The 21382-nt window shown below is 36.6% G+C and overlaps 1 protein-coding gene across 4 annotated transcripts in view; it reads right to left on the reverse strand.

The window, feature by feature from the left end:
• The window catches only part of RTTN (rotatin), a 159165-nt gene that overhangs the window by 84611 nt on the left and 53172 nt on the right, over positions 1-21382 (reverse strand). For all 4 annotated transcript variants that reach the window (XR_006821086.1, XM_046025692.1, XM_046025691.1 and 1 more), the window contains exons 22-28: positions 17201-17297; positions 15909-15974; positions 13113-13301; positions 11753-11992; positions 10372-10516; positions 6053-6207; positions 1432-1651 (exon numbers count right to left, since the gene is read on the reverse strand). Coding sequence is in view for 3 of the 4 variants with exons in the window: in XM_046025692.1 (XP_045881648.1) it covers positions 1432-1651; positions 6053-6207; positions 10372-10516; positions 11753-11992; positions 13113-13301; positions 15909-15974; positions 17201-17297 (1112 nt within the window). In the remaining variant the exon portion in view is untranslated. The remainder of the gene's footprint in view (positions 1-1431; positions 1652-6052; positions 6208-10371; positions 10517-11752; positions 11993-13112; positions 13302-15908; positions 15975-17200; positions 17298-21382) is intronic.

Here is a 21382-nt window from a genome sequence, read left to right on the forward strand (position 1 = left end):
AATTAGAAGAATTCTAAAAACATTAATAAACCAAATCTCTTAATATATAAAGGAATCATACATCGTAATCTAAGTTGAATTCTCCCAGAAATGCAAGGTTGCTTAACATTTTAAAATGGATCCACTGCATCCACCACCTTAATAGGATATAGGAGAACAATCATGACTATCTTAAAACATACAGAAAAAGCACTATACATCTATGATTTAAAAAAAAAAACAAAAACACTTAGCAAAATAGAACTAGGAGACTTCCTTAATCTTATTTTTCTTTAATTGAAAAAACTACCATAAACAACATGATGAAAAGGTGAAAAATCAAAGGTCTTTACTTTGATTGTGTAGACAATGATTGCTGGGTTTATGGTTAATATTTAAAAAAGCAATAAATTTCCATATATTCAACAATACTTAGAAAGGAAAATATCAAAAAGTCTTTTCACTAAGAGATGAGGATATTCACTGAAGCAGGATCCAAAACTGTTCTAAATTAGAATAAGAAAATCCAGAGGCGCCTAGGTGACTCAGTGGGTTAAAGCCTCTGCCTTCGGCTCAGGTCCTGATCTCAGGGTCCTGGGATCAAGCCCCGTATCGGGCTCTCTGCTCAGCGGGGAGCCTGCCTCCTTCTCTCTCTCTGACCGCCTCTCTGCCTACTTGTGATCTCTGTCTGTCAAATAAATAAATAAAATCTTAAAAAAAAAAAAAAAGAAGAAAATCCAAATGTCCTTCAATATTGTAGTGCTGAATACTAGAGAAAAACAAATTAAACTAACTCTACCTATAAGCAGCAGAATGAGTAACTCTCCTAAGCATAATGATGAAAGAAAGCAGCCATGATTCCGTTTTACTTAATTTTAAAAATCAGGAATTGTTGTAAATATGAACACATAATTAAGTGGTAGACTACCAAGAAATGTAAATAAGGGTTTACCATAAAACTCAAAGTAACAACTACCTTTCAGGAGAGGAGTAGAGATCGAAAAGCGTATCACAAGCAATCCCAAGGTGCTGGCTATGTGCTATTTTTAGATCAGGAGTGATTCACTATGTGAACTATATATTTATGTTTGCTCCACATACGTGTTGTATTTCATAAATATAAAAAGGACAAATAACATAAGTGAATAAATAAATTACCCTAATGAGAGGATGTGAATGTAAGCCTTAGTTTATTTTCTTGAAAATTAGTGTATTCTGAAAGTGATCTTACCTATTTATTAATAAAAATCACTAAAACGTTTAACCATTATGAGGAATCATACAAATGCTGAATAATCAACTGCATTAAATACAGTGATACATATAATTCACTTAACATTGTGCCTGTCACAAAGGGAGTGATCAATCAATCAATACGACAATACACAGACAATAGCTCTTCTTTGGGAGTTGTAATTCTAGTTGTTATAGTCACTTACTATTTTCACTTACTTCAAGGAGGCCTGATAAGTACTTCACGCAAATTTCAAATGGCTTTGTGAGAGGAGAATGCGAGCTCCATCCCGGAGATGCTGTGAGATGGGCCATCCCTCGTAAGGTCCTCTCGAGGGACGGCAGGCCATAGAAGTGAGGAGCATCCGTGACTCTCAGGCACTGGAGCAGTTTCAGAGCCAGCTGTGTTTGGAAAACATAAAAAAGCTCCAAGCACTTCCTGTGTATGTAAAGGAAGGAAAAAAAAATCAACGAGAGAACAAGTATGATGGGCCTAATAGGTTAACTTATTGGTAGCAGAGGGTTACTAACAACTTCACACGTCAGAAAAGTATGCACCAGGAGAAATGGCAGTCTCAAACAAGACTTTTCAAGGAAAACACAGTTAAAATACCATCTAGGGTATATGATGTCTTTGGAAAGTACATAAATGGATATTGGTATTAGCACCCAAAAATAAAATTTTAAAGTTGGAATGGAAAATTAAATGCATAATTAAATGCCTTTAATTGACATATATTAAATCTATACTTTTAATCATTAGATATCATTACAAAATTGAATTTTTAATTAGCTGAAATTGTTTTCCCCAGAAAGCTAAAATAAAAAGTTTTAATGAGTTTTGACACATAAGTTAAACGTAACTGTCAGAAACAGAACAATCAAGAGAACACTTTTCATTAGAAAACAAAGTCCCTGAAACTAATAAGAAGGCATGGATACAAAGATGAAATTGCTAGAGGTAATATCATTGTGTAACAAAGCATTGAATAATATCCGAAATTTCCTCAGTTTTTTTACACTCTAAAATTGACAACTACTGCCTATATTTTTACCCATTCCATCACAGTTTTATAGGTGTATAGTTGTATGATTTAAAGATCATAATTTTTATATACCTGTCAGCCAGGTGTTTTTGAAGTTTCAGAAACACAGAGAACTTACACCAAAGCCTAAAAGTTATTTGTAAAAATTCATATTCCTCATGAGTCAACAACAAAGTACAGCTGAACTTTGAATGACATGGAGGTTAGGGGCACTGACCCCCATGTGCAGTCAAAATCCTCATATAATTTTGACTCTCCAAAAATTCAACAAATAGCCTACTGTTGACCAGAAACCTTACTGATAACATAGAGTTAATTAACATGTATTTTGTATGTGATATGTTATTATATACTGTTTTCTTATAACAACTAGAGAAAAGCAAACTAGAGAAGAGAAAATATTTTTAAGTAAGCTCCATGCCCAACATAGGACTGAACTCATAACCCTAAGATCAAAAGGCATGTGCTCTACTGACTGAGCCAGTCAGGCACCCCAAGAAAGGAAAATATTATTAAGAAAATCATAAAAGAAAATACATGTGCAGTACTATACTGTATTTATCCCTAAAAAATCCATGTGAAAGTGGACCCACATAGTTCAAACCTGTGTTGTGCAAGGATCACTTGTAATGTAATTAACAGTATTCTGGGTTTTTTAAAGATTTTATTTATTTGAGAGATTGAGAGAGAGAGAGAAAGCAAGCATAAGTTGGGGGGAGGGATAGAGGCAGAGGAGGAAGCAGGCTCCCCACTGAGCAAGGAGTCCGATGTGGAGCTCAATCCCAGGACCCTGAGATCATGACCTGAGCAAAAGGCAGATGCTTAACTCACTGAGCCACCCAGGCGCCCCTGTTCTTCTGTTTTTTAAATTAAGATAAAAGTCATTCTCATTGTCTGCTCCTTTCACCTTAACCACTCCAAAAGAAAAACTATACCATCAAAGGGAACGGTGCCTCCGCAAATATCTAAGCAGCCCAGTTCCACCTGGCACAGCTGCCACCAGTTCCCCCTCCTAGTCCCTAGGAACCTTCCCCAAGCTCCACACCCAGCTGGCCTCATCCTCTCCATGCAAGTTCCTCTTAACAGCCAAAGAACATTCACCTGAGGAACAGTCCATAGCACTGTTTCTCAAAGTCTAGCCCATGGGACTATCATGGCATTTATTTAATCTGTAGATTCCTGAGCTACTGATCTTAACATTTTAATAAGCCCCCCTCAAGAAAGTCTATACACATTCCAGAGTCTACTACCAATGGATTCATTTTGTTCTTGTCTTCAGTACTTCAATGACACATAAATGCATGAGGTAAAATTGATAAATCTTATATATACACTACAGGATGGTTTACATATGTATATGATCACGTAACCACCAAGCAAAATAACATATATAACATTCTCAGTGCCTCAGGAGCTTCCTAGGTGACCGTGTGTAGTGAAATTTTTATTGCTTGTATTCTAAATTCACTAAACCTCTTTTATACTGTGTCTAGTTGGCTGCTAAGCCCATGCAATAAATTCTTTAGAAACTGTATTTCTCAGTAGCAGAATTAGCATTTAGTTCTTTTTTGCAGTTTCCCTTTCTCTGCTATTGATGTTCTACATATTTTTATGTAGTCCATCCTACATATTTTTATCTTGTCCATCTTCTCATCTAATATCTATTACATTTACATTGAAAATATTATTTATAATAACAGCTTTAAAGTTCCTCTAATATTGCCATTTGTGAGTGTGTTTCTAACGACTTTTTTCTCTTAATTACAGGAAACATTTTCTTCTTTATATTCTCTCCATTTGTGACTGTATGTCAAATATTTGTATACAAGAGCTACTGAAAGCAAAGTACCTAATAGTTTCTCATAGAAATGGCTTGCCATGTGGTCACAGATTTGGTTAGGAGGCTGCTCTTTGAGATCTAGCCAGGTGTTGAGCTGAATTAGGGTTGTTTTGACACTTAAGCGTGTTTCAGATTTTCATGTGTGTGGGATCAAGTTCTTCCGTCCAGCAGAGATTTGGGATCTGAGCACACGAAGAACTTATCAGATTAAAAAAAACTTTCATACATCAAAGGACACTATCCAAAGAGTGAAAACACAACTCACAGAATGGAAGAAAACTTTGCAAATCATATTTGATAAAAGACTAATGTCCAAGGGCGCCTGGGTGGCTGTCAGTTAAGGGGCTGCCTTCAGCTCAGATCATGATCCCAGAATCCTGGGATCGGGCCCCACATTAGGTTCCCTGCTCAGTGGAAGGCCTGCTTCTCCCTCTTCCTCTGCCTGCTCTGCCTGCTTGCACTCTTTTTCTGTCAAATAAATAAATAAATAAATAAATCTTTAAAAAAAAAAAAAAAAAGACCGATGTCCAGAATGACTCAACAACCAACAACAACCCAGTATATAAACAGCAAAGGACTTGAGCAGACATTTCTCCAGAGAAGATAACAAATAATCATTAAGCACATGAAAAGATGCTCAGCATCTCATTAGGGAAATGGAATCAAAACCAAAATGATTGTAGTTTACACCAGCAGGATGGCCATAGTAAGCAATGTTAGGGTAGATGCTGAGAAATCAGAATACTCGCACATTGCTGGTGGCAATGTAAAACGGTATAGTCGCTATGGAAAACAACTGGCACTTCCTTGAAAAAGTAATCACAGAGTTACCTACCATACAAACCAGAAATTCTGGTTGTAAGTATGGACCGGAGACTTAACATTGTGTTCACACAAAAGTTGTACACAAATGTTCATAGCTGCACTATTCATAATAATCAAAGATAGAAACAACTTACATGTCCACCAACAGAAAAATGGATAAACAGAATGTGGTTTATCTGTACACGGAACATTAATCAGCCATAGGAAGAAGCAAGCACTGATATGGGCTATCATAGCGATGGACCTTGAAGACACAATGTGGAATCAGACAAAAAAGATCACATATGTCTGATTCCATTTATATAAAATGTCCAGAATAAACAAATTCATAGAGACAGATTAGTGGTTGCCAAAGGCTTGGGTAAGGGGTAAATGAGGAGAACTGCTTAATTAATTAAGCTTAATGCTTAATGCTTAACTTAACTTAAGGAAACCAAGTTTCTTTTCAGAGTTGAAAATATTCTGGATGGAATTAAATACTGACAGTTGAACAACATTGTGAACATATTAAAAACCACAACAGTATACTTTAAAGTGGTTAAAATAGTAAATTTTATCCAGTTAAAAAAAATTTAAGTCAGAATTATAGATACACACTTGAAAATCATCTATGTAAAAACAGTCATAAAGCCACAGAAATGGATATAACTGCTCAGAGAATTAAGAGAGGACCAAGGGGGCGCCTGGGTGGCTCAGTGGATTAAGCTGCTGCCTTCAGCTCAGGTCATGATCTCAGGGTCCTGGGATCGAGCCCCGCATCGGGCTCTCTGCTCAGCGGGGAGCCTGCTTCCTCCTCTCTCTCTGCCTGCCTCTCTGCCTACTTGTGATCTCTCTCTCTGTCAAATAAATAAAATTAAAAAAAAAAAAAGAGAGAGAGAGGACCAAGACCTAAAACCTAGAAAGAGCAAAATACTGTGTGTGTGTGTGTGTGTGTGTGTGTGTGTGTGTGTGAAATTACAGTCAGTCTATACCAGAGATTCCACTGAAATAAAAACAAACAGACCACAACTGACTATTACTGAATTCCTTCTTCCTTGATTTGAAACAAGTAAAAAGTAAGATTCTTTGGAAATCAAAAGGAAACTAGGTTCTTCATCAATGTCCCCAAACCTTCAACGACAAACAGTACCTGTCGGTAACTGCCATGAAAGTGAGCAGCAATGTATTGAAAAGAGCAATCAGTTCTTTCTGGAGCTGTTGCCTGACAGCAGTCCGGATGTCATCTGTTTCCTCTCGTGCCTGTGACTCCGTCAGAACCAGCAGGTCTAACAGTGGGTTTGGACTCTAAAAAATAGTATTTGTAAAAAAATGCATTTACTCTCTAATTGAGCCGTGTGTTGTTTTCTATAAAGATTTTTGTTACATACCATGTTCTGGACTACCTATGAGTTGTATTACCTAGCCAGTAGGTATTGGTCTGTAGTGCACTAATAGAGATGTTATGTTCTAAACTCAAAAGGTGCGTCATATGTGATCTCAACAAAAGAACGGCACGTCTATTATAGAAAACTGAGTATAGGGCGCCTGGGTGGCTCAGTCATTAAGCATCTGTCTTTGGCTCAGGTCATGATCCCAGGACCCTGCGATCGAGTCCCATGTCGGGATCCCTGCTCAGCGGGAAGTTTGCTTCCCCCTCTCCCACTCCCCCTGCTTGTGTTCACTCTCTCGTTTTGTCTCTCTCTGTCAAATAAGCAGATAAAATCTTTAAAAAAAAAGAAGAAGAAGAAAGAAAGGAAAGAAAACTGAGTATAATATGGAGAAACACAAAGAGAAAAACAAAAACCACCTATGATCGCACCTCACAGAGATAGTCACTATTAGTATACTGGTGCACACTATTCTTTTTGTGTGCATATAAACACAATTATAATTCCATATTTTTTACGAAACTGAGATCAAGTGAAAAAAAAAACCACTACTGTTACCCCCTTTTTAACTTAATATTATCATTTCTTCAAAAAAATTATTTTAATATCTGATTATTTTTCAAACATAAGGATTTACCACACCAACTACTAAAGAATCGGTGATTTCTAATTTTACTGACCTGTGCTGCAGTGTTCAACTCTGATTATATCCTACATGTGAATTCTAAGCAATGATGTTAAATCAAATAGATTTAATTGTTTTAATGCCTTCAACATATATTGCCAAACTGCCTCTGCAAAATATGTACCAATACAAATCACCAAGCAGAGTGGGAGAAGACCACAGCATCCGCGTCAATGCTTAGCATTATTACTGATGCAATTCTTGCCAATTTGATAGGCTGCTAAATAAAACTAGTACTACTTAAATTTCTTCCTGCTTTCCAACTTTAAAAAATATATAGCTCAAGAAATGTAGCATAATTATTTTTAATACTACCTAAAACAAAAAATGTTATATTAGCAGACACCATTAAAGATACATGGTAGAGTTATTCATCACCTATAATATCACAGGCATTGTGCTAAAAAGGGAAAGAAAATAAAATTCTACTTTTGACTAAACTGGAAGATGTGCATTTTCATATTTTACGGATGGTTAAACAGGGGTTTATGAAGAGGTTATATAACTTGTCCAAAGACATACGAATGAACAAAGCAAGGATTCAACCTGAGAATCACCTTACTTCAAAGCTAGTTAATATTCTGTTCCCCACCTTATGTCACATCAGTTCTGAAAATTACAACATACAAAAAGAGATAAAATCAAAATGTAATCACTGTTGTTATGAAATCCTTCACCTAAAAAACTCAATTCAAAAATAACTGCATTCTTTTTGTGGAAATGAAAAAAATGGGAAGAAAATTCTAGGTTATTTGTATTATGCAGTACATACAGAATACTTCAATCAAGTACACACAATTATAAAAAATACAACTGAGAAATTTTAGAAAGTATTGGGGACAGATGTTTTGCTTTTACCTTACTTTACTACATTTTATACCTAAGAAACATTTTTTTCCAGCTTTCCTTTCATCTTGAACAAGAAGTACCTCATTTGGATCAAATAAAATTACATAAAACATGACTACAACATCTATGTTTTATATAGGAATAATCAAAATACACATTTAATAAAATCATAAAAATAAATACACATACTCCATAGTATTGATAGACCCAAATAACAAAAGGCTGACTTATATTCACCTTTTTGTTCCCTCTATTGTTATTTTTAACACCAGTGATGATAACATACGAGACAAAGTAAAAGCTTTCCAAAGACAGCCTTAATACGATACAAAGTCAAATAAATATATTTAATTATGCCAAAAATCCTTCTCTGAAACTGCATTAAAATTACAATCATTTAGAATTTTGTAGAAATTTCATTTTAATTTCAAAACTATCAATAAATTATTCAATATGCATCAGCACTCATGACACACTATAAAATTCATAATAAATGTAGTTTTACTATAGTTACATAATTTATGTAAATATGTTTTAATATGCATAGTTCTTTTTCTACTGTATATACCACATACAAAGTCTTCTAAGCAAACATTCAATTATTACATAGAGTTTCAAGAAAAGATTCTACCTAAGCCCACTATAACTGCTTTACACAACCCAAAGCAACCATAACTCTCAGAATACAAGAAGTTTAACCTAAGGAGGAAACTGTTCTAGAAATTGTTCTTTTTTTAAAAAGACTAAAAGGATTATGAAGTTATAAAAAATTTATATATCAAAAATCGATTTATCAAAAAAAAACTCGGGAAAAACTTCATAAGATTCTTTTAATATTTTAATATCCAGTATCTAAAATATTTAAGCATGCCTAAAAGCTGAACAAGGAACTATAGTGACATACGGTTTTACTGTTTGCTTTATTAAAAATGGTCAGAAAATAACTGCCTCCAAATGCTTTGTTAATTCTTTTTAGTAATTAAATGATTCAAGAAAATCAAAATATAGTATATATGGTACTTTGAAATCATCCTCAAGAACATAACAGGAGAGCAAAATTTTGTAGGTTTGTGTATTCTGGGAGTTCAATCATCTTATTAAAGCTTCATTTATTAATTATGTACTTTAAGGAAATTAGTCCATCATTCTCTCATTTGTGTTACAAATATTTTTCTCAGTTTATTGTGTCTTTTTAACTATATTTAAAGTATTTCTTGCCATACATACAGAAGCCAATAAAACTTACATATAAATACCCTCCCACTGGATAACTGTTTTGTTGTTAAGTTACACAAACTGAAAATAAAGTTAATCTGAAAGAAAAAAGGGCAAGAGAAAAATATAAAAAATAAGGTTTATTAAAGAAAAACTTGCTATAATTTAAAAGTATAGTTCTTCAGAAAACACAAGCGTATCAAAGAACATAATACTAAATCCAATCACAAAGTCACGAAATATAGGACCTTGCTTATGGTATTTTGGACTTATTTTATGTTCCTATCTGATCTACGCCTTTCATCTCCTAGCTTTTGTTAGTGACGCTATTTCTGCTTTTCATCTTTCACAACATTCAAATTGTAGTCCAGGACCATAATTTCCACACTTTCACAGTCCTATTGGTGTGTGTATGAGAGAGAGAAAGAGAGAGAGGGAAAGAGGGAAAGAAAGGGAGAGCTGCCTTCTCCACCACCTCGCGCATTACCACTCTAGGCCAAGCTACCACCAGCCCTCCCCAGGTTACTGTAGGCCTCCCAGCTTCCACCCATGCCACCGGTGGTTCTAGAGACAGCTGCTACCCACAGTCTTCTTAAACTGAAGTCACATCATGTAACTCTTCTGTTCAAAACCCTCCACCAGTTTTCTCTCTCATACAGGTTAAGCTCCATGGCCTACAAGGTTCTATTTGAGCTTGACTGTGAATATCCTTCTAATCTCATCTCCTATCACTACTCTATTCATCCTGTTGCTGCCACACAGACCTCTAGTTGTTCTTCAAACACAACCCGGACAACGAAGTGCTTTTGCATTTTCTTCCTTTCTGGCTAGAACATTCTTATTCTTCCCTTAGATACCTACATGGCTGACCTCACACTTAACTCAGTGCTCTAGCCAAATGTCAGTCAAAGAGGCGAGCCTTCTATGACCATCACATCTAAAGTAGCGTCCTGCCATGCCTGCCTAGCTGTCTTGTTATTGATGTTTCCTCATCATACATATTGCTCCCCCCTGCAGAAAACCTTTTTCTGTCCATTCCACCACCCTAGAATGTACTCCATGAAGACAGGGTTTTTTTGTCTTATTCACTGCCATGTTATTTTTATGTACTCATATTTATAGATTTCTTTCTTTACAGGTTCTACCTTAGGTAACTTGGAAAAATCTTCTCTACTCCAAAGTTTTGAGTCAACAGTCTCATACAATAAAAGACTACTTTACTAAACATGGGCTATATAAAAATTATGCTTTTTCATTACATAGCATTACTAATTTTTACAAATAAATCATTTGTCAGACCTAAAATCCATTCAACTCCTTAATAACACTTACATGTCTAAGAAGTAATTCTAGAAGCCAGTTTAGAAGTTCTACTGATGAGTTTTTTCTTTGTTCCTTCAATAACTTATTTAAAAAATGTATGATATCTATTAGCAGTTTCTCATCTTCAGTGGAAGCAGGAAGCACCTGTAAAAACCTATAATAAAAAAGAGAATTATCATGGTTTCTAGCTCTTTACAGTAAGTGGTATGCTGAAAAATATTTAACAACCAGGTAAGGAGTGGGATGATTTCTTGTATTTGCCTATTTTCATAGTGTAAATATTCTCCCCTTGTCAAATGCAAACCACCAACGTAACAAACAGTTGTGGAGAGACGCACAGCAGCACACCATTATATGGCATTTTCACAACACAGATATAACAGATATAAATAACCTCAAGAACACAGGTATCAGTAAAATGTTGCAAAATAGGGGCGCCTGGGTGGCTCAGTGGGTTAAAGCCTCTGCCTTCGGCTCGGGTCGTGGTCTCGGGGTCCTGGGATCGAGCCCCGCATAGGGCTCTCTGCTCCGCAGGGAGCCTGTTTCCTTCTCTCTCTGCCTGTCTCTCTGCCTACTTGTGATCTTTGTCTGTCAAGTAAATAAATAAAATCTTTAAAAAAAAAAAATGTTGCAAAATAATCAGGAAATGATAATATGGGCATAATCATTACCTTCACTTTTCTTATAATTTATTTAACTCTAAGTTCATGCAATTTCATTTTGAAGAAGGGCTGTGTTTTAACAACTAACTTTAAAAATGCTGATATTCAACTGCCAGCTCTCTCACAAGGAAGTCCTGGCTGATTCCAACACATACCAATGGAAAAGCCAAATTAGGTATCTGAATTGTGAGAGATCCATTTTGAGTTCACATTTTGGAAACTCATTTACCCTCACATTTTAAAAACTACACACATTATGTTTAATAGAAAGTTCTGCATCTTACACTAAATTCACATGAAGATTAAAATGTAAAACTGCTGGCAATGGCTGCTTGTCAGTCTTATTTGTCTCGCATGCAGCCATCTGCTACCAGTTAAACATGTTGAATTTACGAGCTAGAGCCTTCCCAATAACTACTAAAGGATCTCCACATGGCAACCAATTTCCTGAAATTCAGGGTAAAAAGAAAAATGAAATAATTTTCTTAAGAACAAGACAAAAGCAAAACAAAATAAAAAAATGCAGTGATTCAGGAAATTTTTCCTTTTGTTATTATTAGATATTTACTATGCATAATAAAAATCCCAGTTTTTCTTACTGAAAAAAACATTTCTCTAATGATAGCAACAAGAAGAATACATGCTCTTATCTTCAAAGATGTGGAGATAAACCCAAATATGATTCAATCCTGCTTTTTGAAACTGGCCTTGAGCTGTACTATACTGACCTGTTCAGTGCGGTATGCCAAGACACAGACTTCAGGGTAACCCCACATGGACCAGCGCCACTCTTCAAAGACAATCTGTCATTCAGAAGATAAAAACTCATCCTCGTGACAGCAGCCCTCACTTCTCTGTGGACTGCAGCCTCGACAATGGAATGAAGACAGTCCTTCAGTCCACTAGCTGTGTGTGTCACCTTCAGCGCAAGGGTGTCCTCTGTGGATAACTTCAATGCATCTGAAAATCTAAACAAAAAGAAACAAAGGAAGAGCAACATAAAACTATTCAAATAAAAGCTCACATTTATGTTTATTATAAACTCTCTTCAAAAAATTCTGTTTTATCTTCATTTTAGAGGCTGACTCAGAGCCAAAAGAAAATCCGATATACATCTGTCAATTAGAGTTTCATGTTAGCATCCTAAGCGTTTGTGTTGACATTTTCCTGCTTACAGAAATATAACTTTCATTCAAACAAGAAAGCAGTAACAGATCAGAATTTAGGATATTCCAAAGTAATCTTCATCATCATCAAGTAATGATAACATTTATACATACACTTGCTGAACTCTGACTCTAATCCAGACTACTTTCCCTAGAGATTTATATCCATTAACTAACCAAACTTGAGGTGTCTGGGTGGCTCAGTTGATTAAGGTCTGACTCTTGGTTTCAGCTAAATTCATGATCTCAGGGTCCTGAGCTGCAACGCTGCATCAGGATCCCTGCTGGGTATGGAGCCTGCTTGAGATTCTCTCTCCGGGAGCACTGGAGTGACTCAGCGGTTAAGCGTCTACCTTCGGCTCAGGTCAGGATCCCAGGGTCCTGGGATCGAACCCCACATGAAGCTCCCTGCTCGGCAGGAACCTGCTTCTCTCCTCTCTCTCCCACTCCTTCAGCTTATGTTCTCTCTCTCACTATGTCTCTCTCTGTCAAATAAATAAATAAAATATTAACAAAAAACAAAAAAGAAAGATTCTCTCTGCCTCTCTCTCACCACCTCCCCGCCCCCACCCCCGACTCCCATTCACATGTGTGCACTCTCTCTGGAAAAAAAAACAATAACTAACCAAACTTTATGTAATCTCTAAAACAGCATAGAGCACATGGTTTTTAATTTAAATTTCCTTGTGTGATAGTTTCTAAAAAGTAATGAACACATGTAATCTTTAAAACAAAGTAAAATAAATAAATAAAATATATTTTAAAAAATAGAACAAAGTAAAAATTATAATCTTCAGTTGAAAAACAGAATCAGATGATAGTAAGTAAAAAAGGCACTTGACCTAAAGGTAAAATAAAACCAAACTAGTCATTTATAACTTGTTAAATATGAATAATTTTTTAACTAAACATAACAGCTTACTCTTGGATTTTAGGTTCAGAATTCGTTTGCTTCAACAGATTATCACTTCCGTGATACCAGGACAAGTTCCAAGCTATTCTCAGCATGTCTGAGACTGGCTTCAAGGCCAAACAATCAGCAGATAATGGCACAACTATGGAGTAAGGACTCACAGCATGGTGGCCAACTACACGCACTGGTAGATGATACCTAAAGAAAATATATACAAATAATTACGAACTTTGAAATTCTTAAGCCCTACTACAAACAGAGGAGCTATTACAAATGAGCGCTAGTTCTCACGATAATACAGAGATCACTCTCATAGCTCCTATTCTGAGCAGTTATCAAACTGTACATCATATTTCACCGATTCTTTTGCCATCCTCTAAACTCCCCAAAATGCTTTTTAAATTCTTGCCCAAAGACTTCCTTATTCTGTGTTGTACTGGAGTCCTTAGCAGAGATGACTAATACCCCTCCAGGGCAAGGCCTACAGCTACAGTGAGCCACACATAAAGGGTTTCAGCTGGAACATGAGTGCTTACTTACTGCCAAACACTGTCTAGTACCCACCATTCATTCAGTTACATGCATGGCACTGATACCCACTTTACAGATGATCAAAATGAGTACTAAAGAGACTAAATGAACTGCCTTATGTTCACAGCAATCAGTGAATGACAAAATCACAATCTAATATTTTTACTTGGACACAGCTACATCATCAATAAACTCAGCTACTATGTGTTGCCAAGAAGACCCAGAAATATTTTTAGATCCAAGAACCGATACAACAGCAACAGCTCTTAAATCAGTCCAAGTTAATTTAACAGTGTTTAACAGGACAGTAATGTCCAGCATGTTCAAATGTTAAAAAATCATCTTGCTAAAAAATCATATCCCAAACCGCTAACTCACATATTTGTGACTAATATTAGATAAATACAACTGGGTAAGACTTCTCAGAGGAACTTTACTGTGCTTTTTCATTTAATGTGTCTCAATAAATAAGCTAAAGGAGAGTTCTACATATAAATCAGGCCAAACAGTTTAATAGTTTTAAAAATTTAAAAACTGAAATTTTCCACAAAAGTAACCAAGAATCCTCAGATAAATGGCTAACACTAGGTGTCAGATAGGGAAATAAAAGGTGATTCTTGGATATTTCTTTGTGCTAGAACACAAGAAAATACTAATAGACTCAGGGGGCCTTGACAAAAGGACACAGAGCCCACTTGAAAGGACTTGCACTGAATAAGAAAAGGCAAGGCAATTGATCAACGGGGAATTCTTTAGTAAGTTGGAAAATGAACTGCAAATTAAGCCAAGAACAAGAAGAAAGAAAGGAATGAAAAGTGCAGGGTAATACCTCACAACAGGTTTGAAAAACTACTATACATCCGCCAGACGGACAATTTTTAAAATGACAACATTACTCTGAGTAAAGGAATAACAAAACCCTTCTCTATGGACAAATTTTATCTTAAGCTAATTCTGGCCCTTTTCCCCAGGACAACCAAATAGATATGGAACGTCAATATATTACTAAGCTGTGGTTTGTGCTTACAACAAAAATGACTCCCACATCTGGCTTGGGAGGTGTAGGAATAAACCGTAAATGCATGATGGGAAGTCACAGTTCTGAGCAACCCTGAGTGCTGTGGCTCTTACAAGTCACCTGTTTTGTAGGGTCCTGGAAACTATGCCTATGGCACACTTAACTAAAGAAGTTATATCCTACTAGCACATGGGTCTTCTAAATCAAGACAGTTCCCAGCATCCACACATGTAATCTCATTCCAAACAAGGCCTATTATAGTCATGTGAGTTTGATTACTTAGCCAAATCGAAAAACCATGAAGAGTGGGTGATGTCTATAAACAAGGAATTTCACTCTGAACAATATATTTAAAAGGAAGTCTTACACACTACACCAGGAAACATATACATGCTTACAGGAGTGAATATAGAAACAGAAGCCCAGAATCAACCCAGATACCTTCTGACTGGAGAATGAATAAATTGTGGTAAATAAATTCAACAACAGAATATTATAAAGTAATGAAAATGATTACAGTGCATGTAATAAGCCCTACCAAATTATGGAATGTTATTTTTAAATTAATTATAATTTTATTAAGACATAATTTACTTATCTTTAAATACATAGATTTCCAATTTATATATAGCCTGATGAATTTTTACATTTGTATTCATTGGCATGACCACCACTCAGAATAAAATACAGAACATTTCCAACCCTTCGGAAAGTTTTGCTGTTCCCTTTCCCCTTGTTCTCCTCTAGGAGGTAATTATTATTTTGGATAAAACTGGAGAAATTGGATTATGTTACAGAATGATTTTTACTTTTCTTAGAGGTGATCATGCATGGCACAGTGGTTATATAGGAGAGTGTCTTTAATTTAAGGAGGTACATGCTGGAATAATTAGGAGAGAAGTAAAATTATGTCTGAAACTTATTTTCAAATGCATCAGAGAAAAATTACATTAAATAAATAAATAAATAAATACATTGAGAGAGAAAAAGAAACTAAATCCATGCGTTAACAACTGCCGAATCACGGCTGGAGAGTAAGCACACTTTCACTGTATAGTTCTTTCAACTTTTCTGTACACCTGAACTCATCAGATGGACAGATGGGGATGGCGCCATGCATTTACTGAACTCTCCGAAGCACCACGGTGAGAAAACATTAAAACACTATAAGTCATATGATTTAATATATCAGATGAACCTTCCTGAAATAGTTCACCTTCAAAAAAAGTCAAAAGTCAAAACAGTAAATCATTTACCTTCTAAAAACTGAGACGGGCAAACTGAAGACCGATGGTGAAGGTTTATTGGAAGGATTAATAGACCTATTTCATTATAAACACACACAAGGAAAGAAATAAATGAGTAAACCATGGTTATATCCAACAAATACGATTTGCTCCTTGACTGAATCACCAAACAAGAGTTGCAATCGGCTCTATCACTTGAAGAACACTTTCCTACTACCTAGATTTGCTTCTAGAGAGTAAATTAGTGCTTAGGAAGTCCATATAATAAATTACTCATATAACGTGGACACTGTACTAGCAGGTGAATCTGTGTCCCCCTCCCACTGGATCCTGCTCAATCAAGGTCAGTGTTAATCAGATATTACCATCTTAACATCTTCCCAAAGGTTTGTCAATTAAAATATAAAAAAACACATGACATCCAGAGTACATACTGAAATATGTATTAATGACAAAAATTACTGCAGCAGTTTTTTAATTTTATGCTTAGTAATGCTCAAGTTAAAAGTTCATGGGAGGGCGCCTGGGTGGCTCAGTGGTTTAGGCCGCTGCCTTCGGCTCAGGTCATGATCTCAGGGTCCTGGGATCAAGTCCCGCATCGGGCTCTCTGCTCGGCAGGGAGCCTGCTTCCCTCTCACTCTCTCTGCCTGCCTCTCTGCCTACTTGTGATCTCTCTCTGTCAAATAAATAAATAAAATCTTTAAAAAAAAAAAAAAAAAAAAGTTCATGGGAGGTGGGGCACCTGGGTGGCTCAGTGGGTTAAAGCCTCTGCCTTCAGCTCAGGTCATGATCCCAGGGTCCTGGGATCGAGTCCCGCATCGGGCTCTCTGCTCAACAGGGAGCTTGCTTCCCTTCCTCTCTTTCTGCCTGCCTCTCTGTCTACTTATAATCACTGTCTGTCAAATAAATAAATAAAATCTTTAAAAAAAAAAAAAGTTCATGGGAGGGACACCTGGGTGGTTCAGCTGATTAAGCGGCTGCCTTCAGTTCAGGTCATGATCCCAGAGTCCCGGGATCAAGTCTCACTTTGGGGTCCCTGCTCAGTGGGGAGCCTGCTTCTCCTCTGCCTCCCCCTCCCCCACTTGTGCGCTCTCTCTGTCTCTCTCTGACAAATAAATTAAAAAAAAAAAAAGTTCATGGGACTTTCTGAGCCAATACGCTTTTTCACTTTTCGATACTGCTTACTCAAACCAAAATGGAAAGTATAAGCTTCGTAATTCAGAAATTTCCATGCATTGCTCTAAGACTGCATCAGAAACCTTAAATAAGAGTAAAGAAGTTTTACAATTCTTAGAGCTCACCACATATCCATTCTTGATACTTCGTCAAATAACAGAAGACAAAATAATGCTCCGACTTCAGTCACAACAGCACAATTTTCACGAAATATCAACGAAACTAAGAAATAAAAAGAAGCATAACTTCATGAAATATTTTTACCTCTAGAAAAATGGGCTTCAAATTTAAAATATCTTAGCTCCAAGGGAAGAGAGGCAATTCTCAGAGAACTGCCACACAAGCGCAGACACACTGACACATGTGGGTCATCAGGAAGGCTTGCTAAAACCCAGCTTCTGCTTCAGCAGGTCTGGGCTGGAGCTTGTGAATCGGGCATGCTGCTGGTTCAGGAGACACACCTGCAGATCCACTCACTAGATACTGTGTACTTTCAGTTCTCGAAGAAGCAAAGCAATGTAGCTTCTAGGGAGATCTGCCAATTTCCTTACCTCCAGCTAAGGTTTGCTCAAAGATCTACTTATTTGATCACTTCTGCCAATGCCTACAAATATATAGTCATAGAACTTAGGTTTGCCTTCAGAACACAGTGTTTGTGTTGGTGGCATTTTAATTCATGTGTCTTGCTTATTACAAGATAATGGAAAAGGAAACTGCTCTGCACTAATAAGATCCAAAGTTAGCACCATTATGTCCTACTAGTAAAGTAGCCTGGTCAAATACTATAGCATTAATAAGCCTTAGTTTCCACCTCTGTACCATTCTCTATGCTACAACTTCTCAGTGCTTGACAACTATGAAATTCCAATCAAATAGGTATGGTAGTGGTACCAAGCACATGGGAATAATAACATAATAAAGAGTTAGCAAATCCAGGAAAGTAGCAACAAGAAATTAATTTCAAAAGGAAATACTTTTCCTGATTTAAGGATAATTCAGCATGTGACTGACATGATTAAAAATATCAATGAGCTAAAAAGAAACAGAAATACATGTAAGAATTTAATTTATGATAAAGTAGACTTCATATCAGTGGGAACAGGATGAGCTAAGAAATTACTGCAATATAACTGCCTACAATATAAAAAAATAAATCAATCTAGATCCCTACCTTACACTATTTACCAAAACCAGTTCTACATAAAGATCTAAATTTTTTAGATCTTACAACACTATAAACACGTTAAAAGAAAGAACAGAAGCCCCATTTAGAATCCTCAATTCAGGGATGCCTGGATGGCTCAGGTGGTTAAGTGTCTGCCTTTGGCTCAGATCATGACCCCAGGATCCTGGGTTCAAGTCCCACATTAGGCTCCTCACTCAGTAGGGAGACAGCTTCTCCCTCTGCCTGCCACCACCCTTGCTTGTACTCTCATTCCCTCTCTCCCACATTCTCTCTCCGGCAAATAAATAAATAAAATCTTTTTTTTTTTTTTTAAATAAAGAGGACTTTATTTAAAAAAAAAAAAAAAAGAATCCTGAATTCAGAATCAGAAAGGCCCTCCTTTTAGCACATGATGAAAAGCTCAGCTGCCATAACAGAAAAGCTTTATAAACTTCCATAAAATAGCTAAGGCTAAAGATGTAATAATAAATATATTTAAAAGGATACAAAGGTTGGAAGAAAATCTTAACATAAAATCAGGCACAAGGCTTATATTTATGTTATATAAAAAAATTCTGTAAGTCACTAAAAAGAAATTAAATGCAACAGAAAAACAGGCAATTCATAGAATAAGAATCTGAGTATGATAAATACATGAAAAGATAATCACCTGCACTAAAAATGTTTTAAAAATAGAAAATAAAACAATAATATTATTTTCACCAATAACATTAAAGAACTGTTTTAAAAGAGACATATTCGGTTTTAGCAAGGTTATGAAGAAAATAAGCATTTTTAAATACCACTGGTGGAATGATGTGGAGGGGAACCAAACGTTATCCTGTAAAATCTCTTTGACCCAGCAATTCTGATTACAGCGTACGCACAAGATGATCATAAAACATGATTACTATCGTAGTTAAAAATCTGAGAGAAGGGGCGCTTGGGTGGCTCAGTGGGTTAAGCCTCTGCCTTCGGCTCAGGTCATAATCTCAGGGTCCTGGGATCGAGCCCCACATCAGGCTTTCTGCTCAGTAGGGAACCTGCTTCCCCCTCTCTCTCTGCATGCCTCTCTGTCTACTTGTGATCTCTCTCTCTCTGTCAAATAAATAAAATCTTTTAGGAAAAAATCTGAGAGAAATATAAATATGGCAAACAGAAATTCTGAAACACTATGCAGTGATTTTTGATTTTGCGTTTTTTAAGAAGGCAGACTCACATGTAATAACATGGGAAGATATTCAAAATACATTTTCAGTTGAAAAAAAGCAACACAATACTTAAGTATATAGCATAAAAAAATACAACATGACTATAAAGAAAAGATAATTCCAAATGACATATGTCAAAAAATACCTAGCACATTCTTCTTTGGGGAAACTGAGAAAGGAAAGAAAAGTTTAAAAACTTCCAGCATTTTACTTTTATCATTCCATACTACTCAAATTTTTACAGTAAGGATATAGAAGTTCTGTAATTATTTAAAACAAAAACCGACAAAAGTAAGGAAGTTTAGGTTCTTTTCTTGCCTTCACCATTATCGGGTTATGACCTTGGCCAAATCGATAAATCTCTCTAGATCTCAATTTCCTCACTGCAAGATGGTGTAATAAATGATTAAGTTCTCACCATGCAATTCTGTCAGGGGTAGGATTCTGTCATTACATAAAATTTATAATTAAAAGCAGTGTGTCTGATAGATTATTTAATTGTTATTCCCCTTCAACCTATCCGCCATGCTGTGGATAGAGTAATCTTTCTAAAACACACACCCCTCAGTTTAATAATCTAAAATGGCTTCTCAGTGCTGTTTCCCATGACCTACCAGGCCCTATATGAACTGCCCTCCGTGCCTCATCTCGTCATCTTCCTCTTACCCCAGAAGCCCCCAAAATCCAGTCATCCTTGACCAACCACCATTTCAAACACACGTTTTCTCTCAAACATAACTGTGGCTCCCTCTATCTGGAAATCAACTCTCTCTAACTGAACTACTCATTTCCGAAATTCCAGCTGGGATCCACATTTCCTGGAGGCATTCTCTGATGTTTTCCTACCACCCAATCTGCACAGGAACACTTCCTCTGGCACCAGGAAATCCACTATTATAGGTATTTTTATGCCTCATTGTGTATTTGTCAAGGTCCCCAACTATACTGTAAGCTGCAAGGAGGTCATTTACCAAGCTCGTCAATATATCCCAGGGCCTAGTGCTGTACCTAGCACATAGCATGTACTCAATAAATATTTGCTGAGGAATGAATTTCCTGGTAGAGAACCTGATTTAAAAACTTATTTTGCCATGGCGCCTGGGTGGCTCAGTCACTTAAACATCCAACTCTTGATTTTGGCTCAGGTCATGATCTCAGGGTTGTGGGATGGAGCCCTGAGTGGGGCTCTGTGCTCAGCAGGGAAATTGCTTGAAATGCTCTCTCTCACTATGGACTCTGAAAAACAACCAGAGGGTTATGAAGGGGCGGCAGGAGGGTGGGGGGGGGGTGGGAGGTTGAGGAACCAGGTGGTGGGTAATAGGGAGGGCACGTACTGCATGGAGCACTGGGTGTGATGCCAAAACAATGAACACTGTTATGCTGTAAATAAACAAATAAAAATAAATATAAAAATAAATAAATAAATAAATAAATAAAGGTTAAAAAAAAAAAAAAATAGAGCTACCCTATGACCCAGCAATTGCACTACCATTGACCCCAAAGATACAGATGTAGTGAAAAGAAGGGCCATATGCACCCCAGTGGTCATAGCAGCGATGTCCACAATAGTCAAACTGTGGAAGGAACCGAGATGCCCTTCAATAGATGAATGGATAAAGATATACACAATAGAATATTATGCAGCCATCAGAAAGGATGAATATCCAATTTTTGCATCAACATGGATGGGACTGGAGGAGATTATGCTGAGCTAAATAAGTCAAGCAGAGAAAGTCAATTATCATATGGTTTCATTTATTTGTGGAACATAAGAAATAGCATGGAGGACATTAGGAGAAGGAAGGGAAAAATGAATGCGGGGAAATAGGAATGGGAGATGAACTATGAGAGACTATGGACTCCAGGAAACAAACGGGGTTTAAGAAGGAAGGTGGGTGGGGGAATGGATGAGTCTGGTGATGGGTATTAAG

Source organism: Meles meles, chromosome 12 (genome assembly GCF_922984935.1).
Source record: "Meles meles chromosome 12, mMelMel3.1 paternal haplotype, whole genome shotgun sequence".
NCBI classification, from domain to species: Eukaryota; Metazoa; Chordata; class Mammalia; order Carnivora; family Mustelidae; genus Meles; species Meles meles.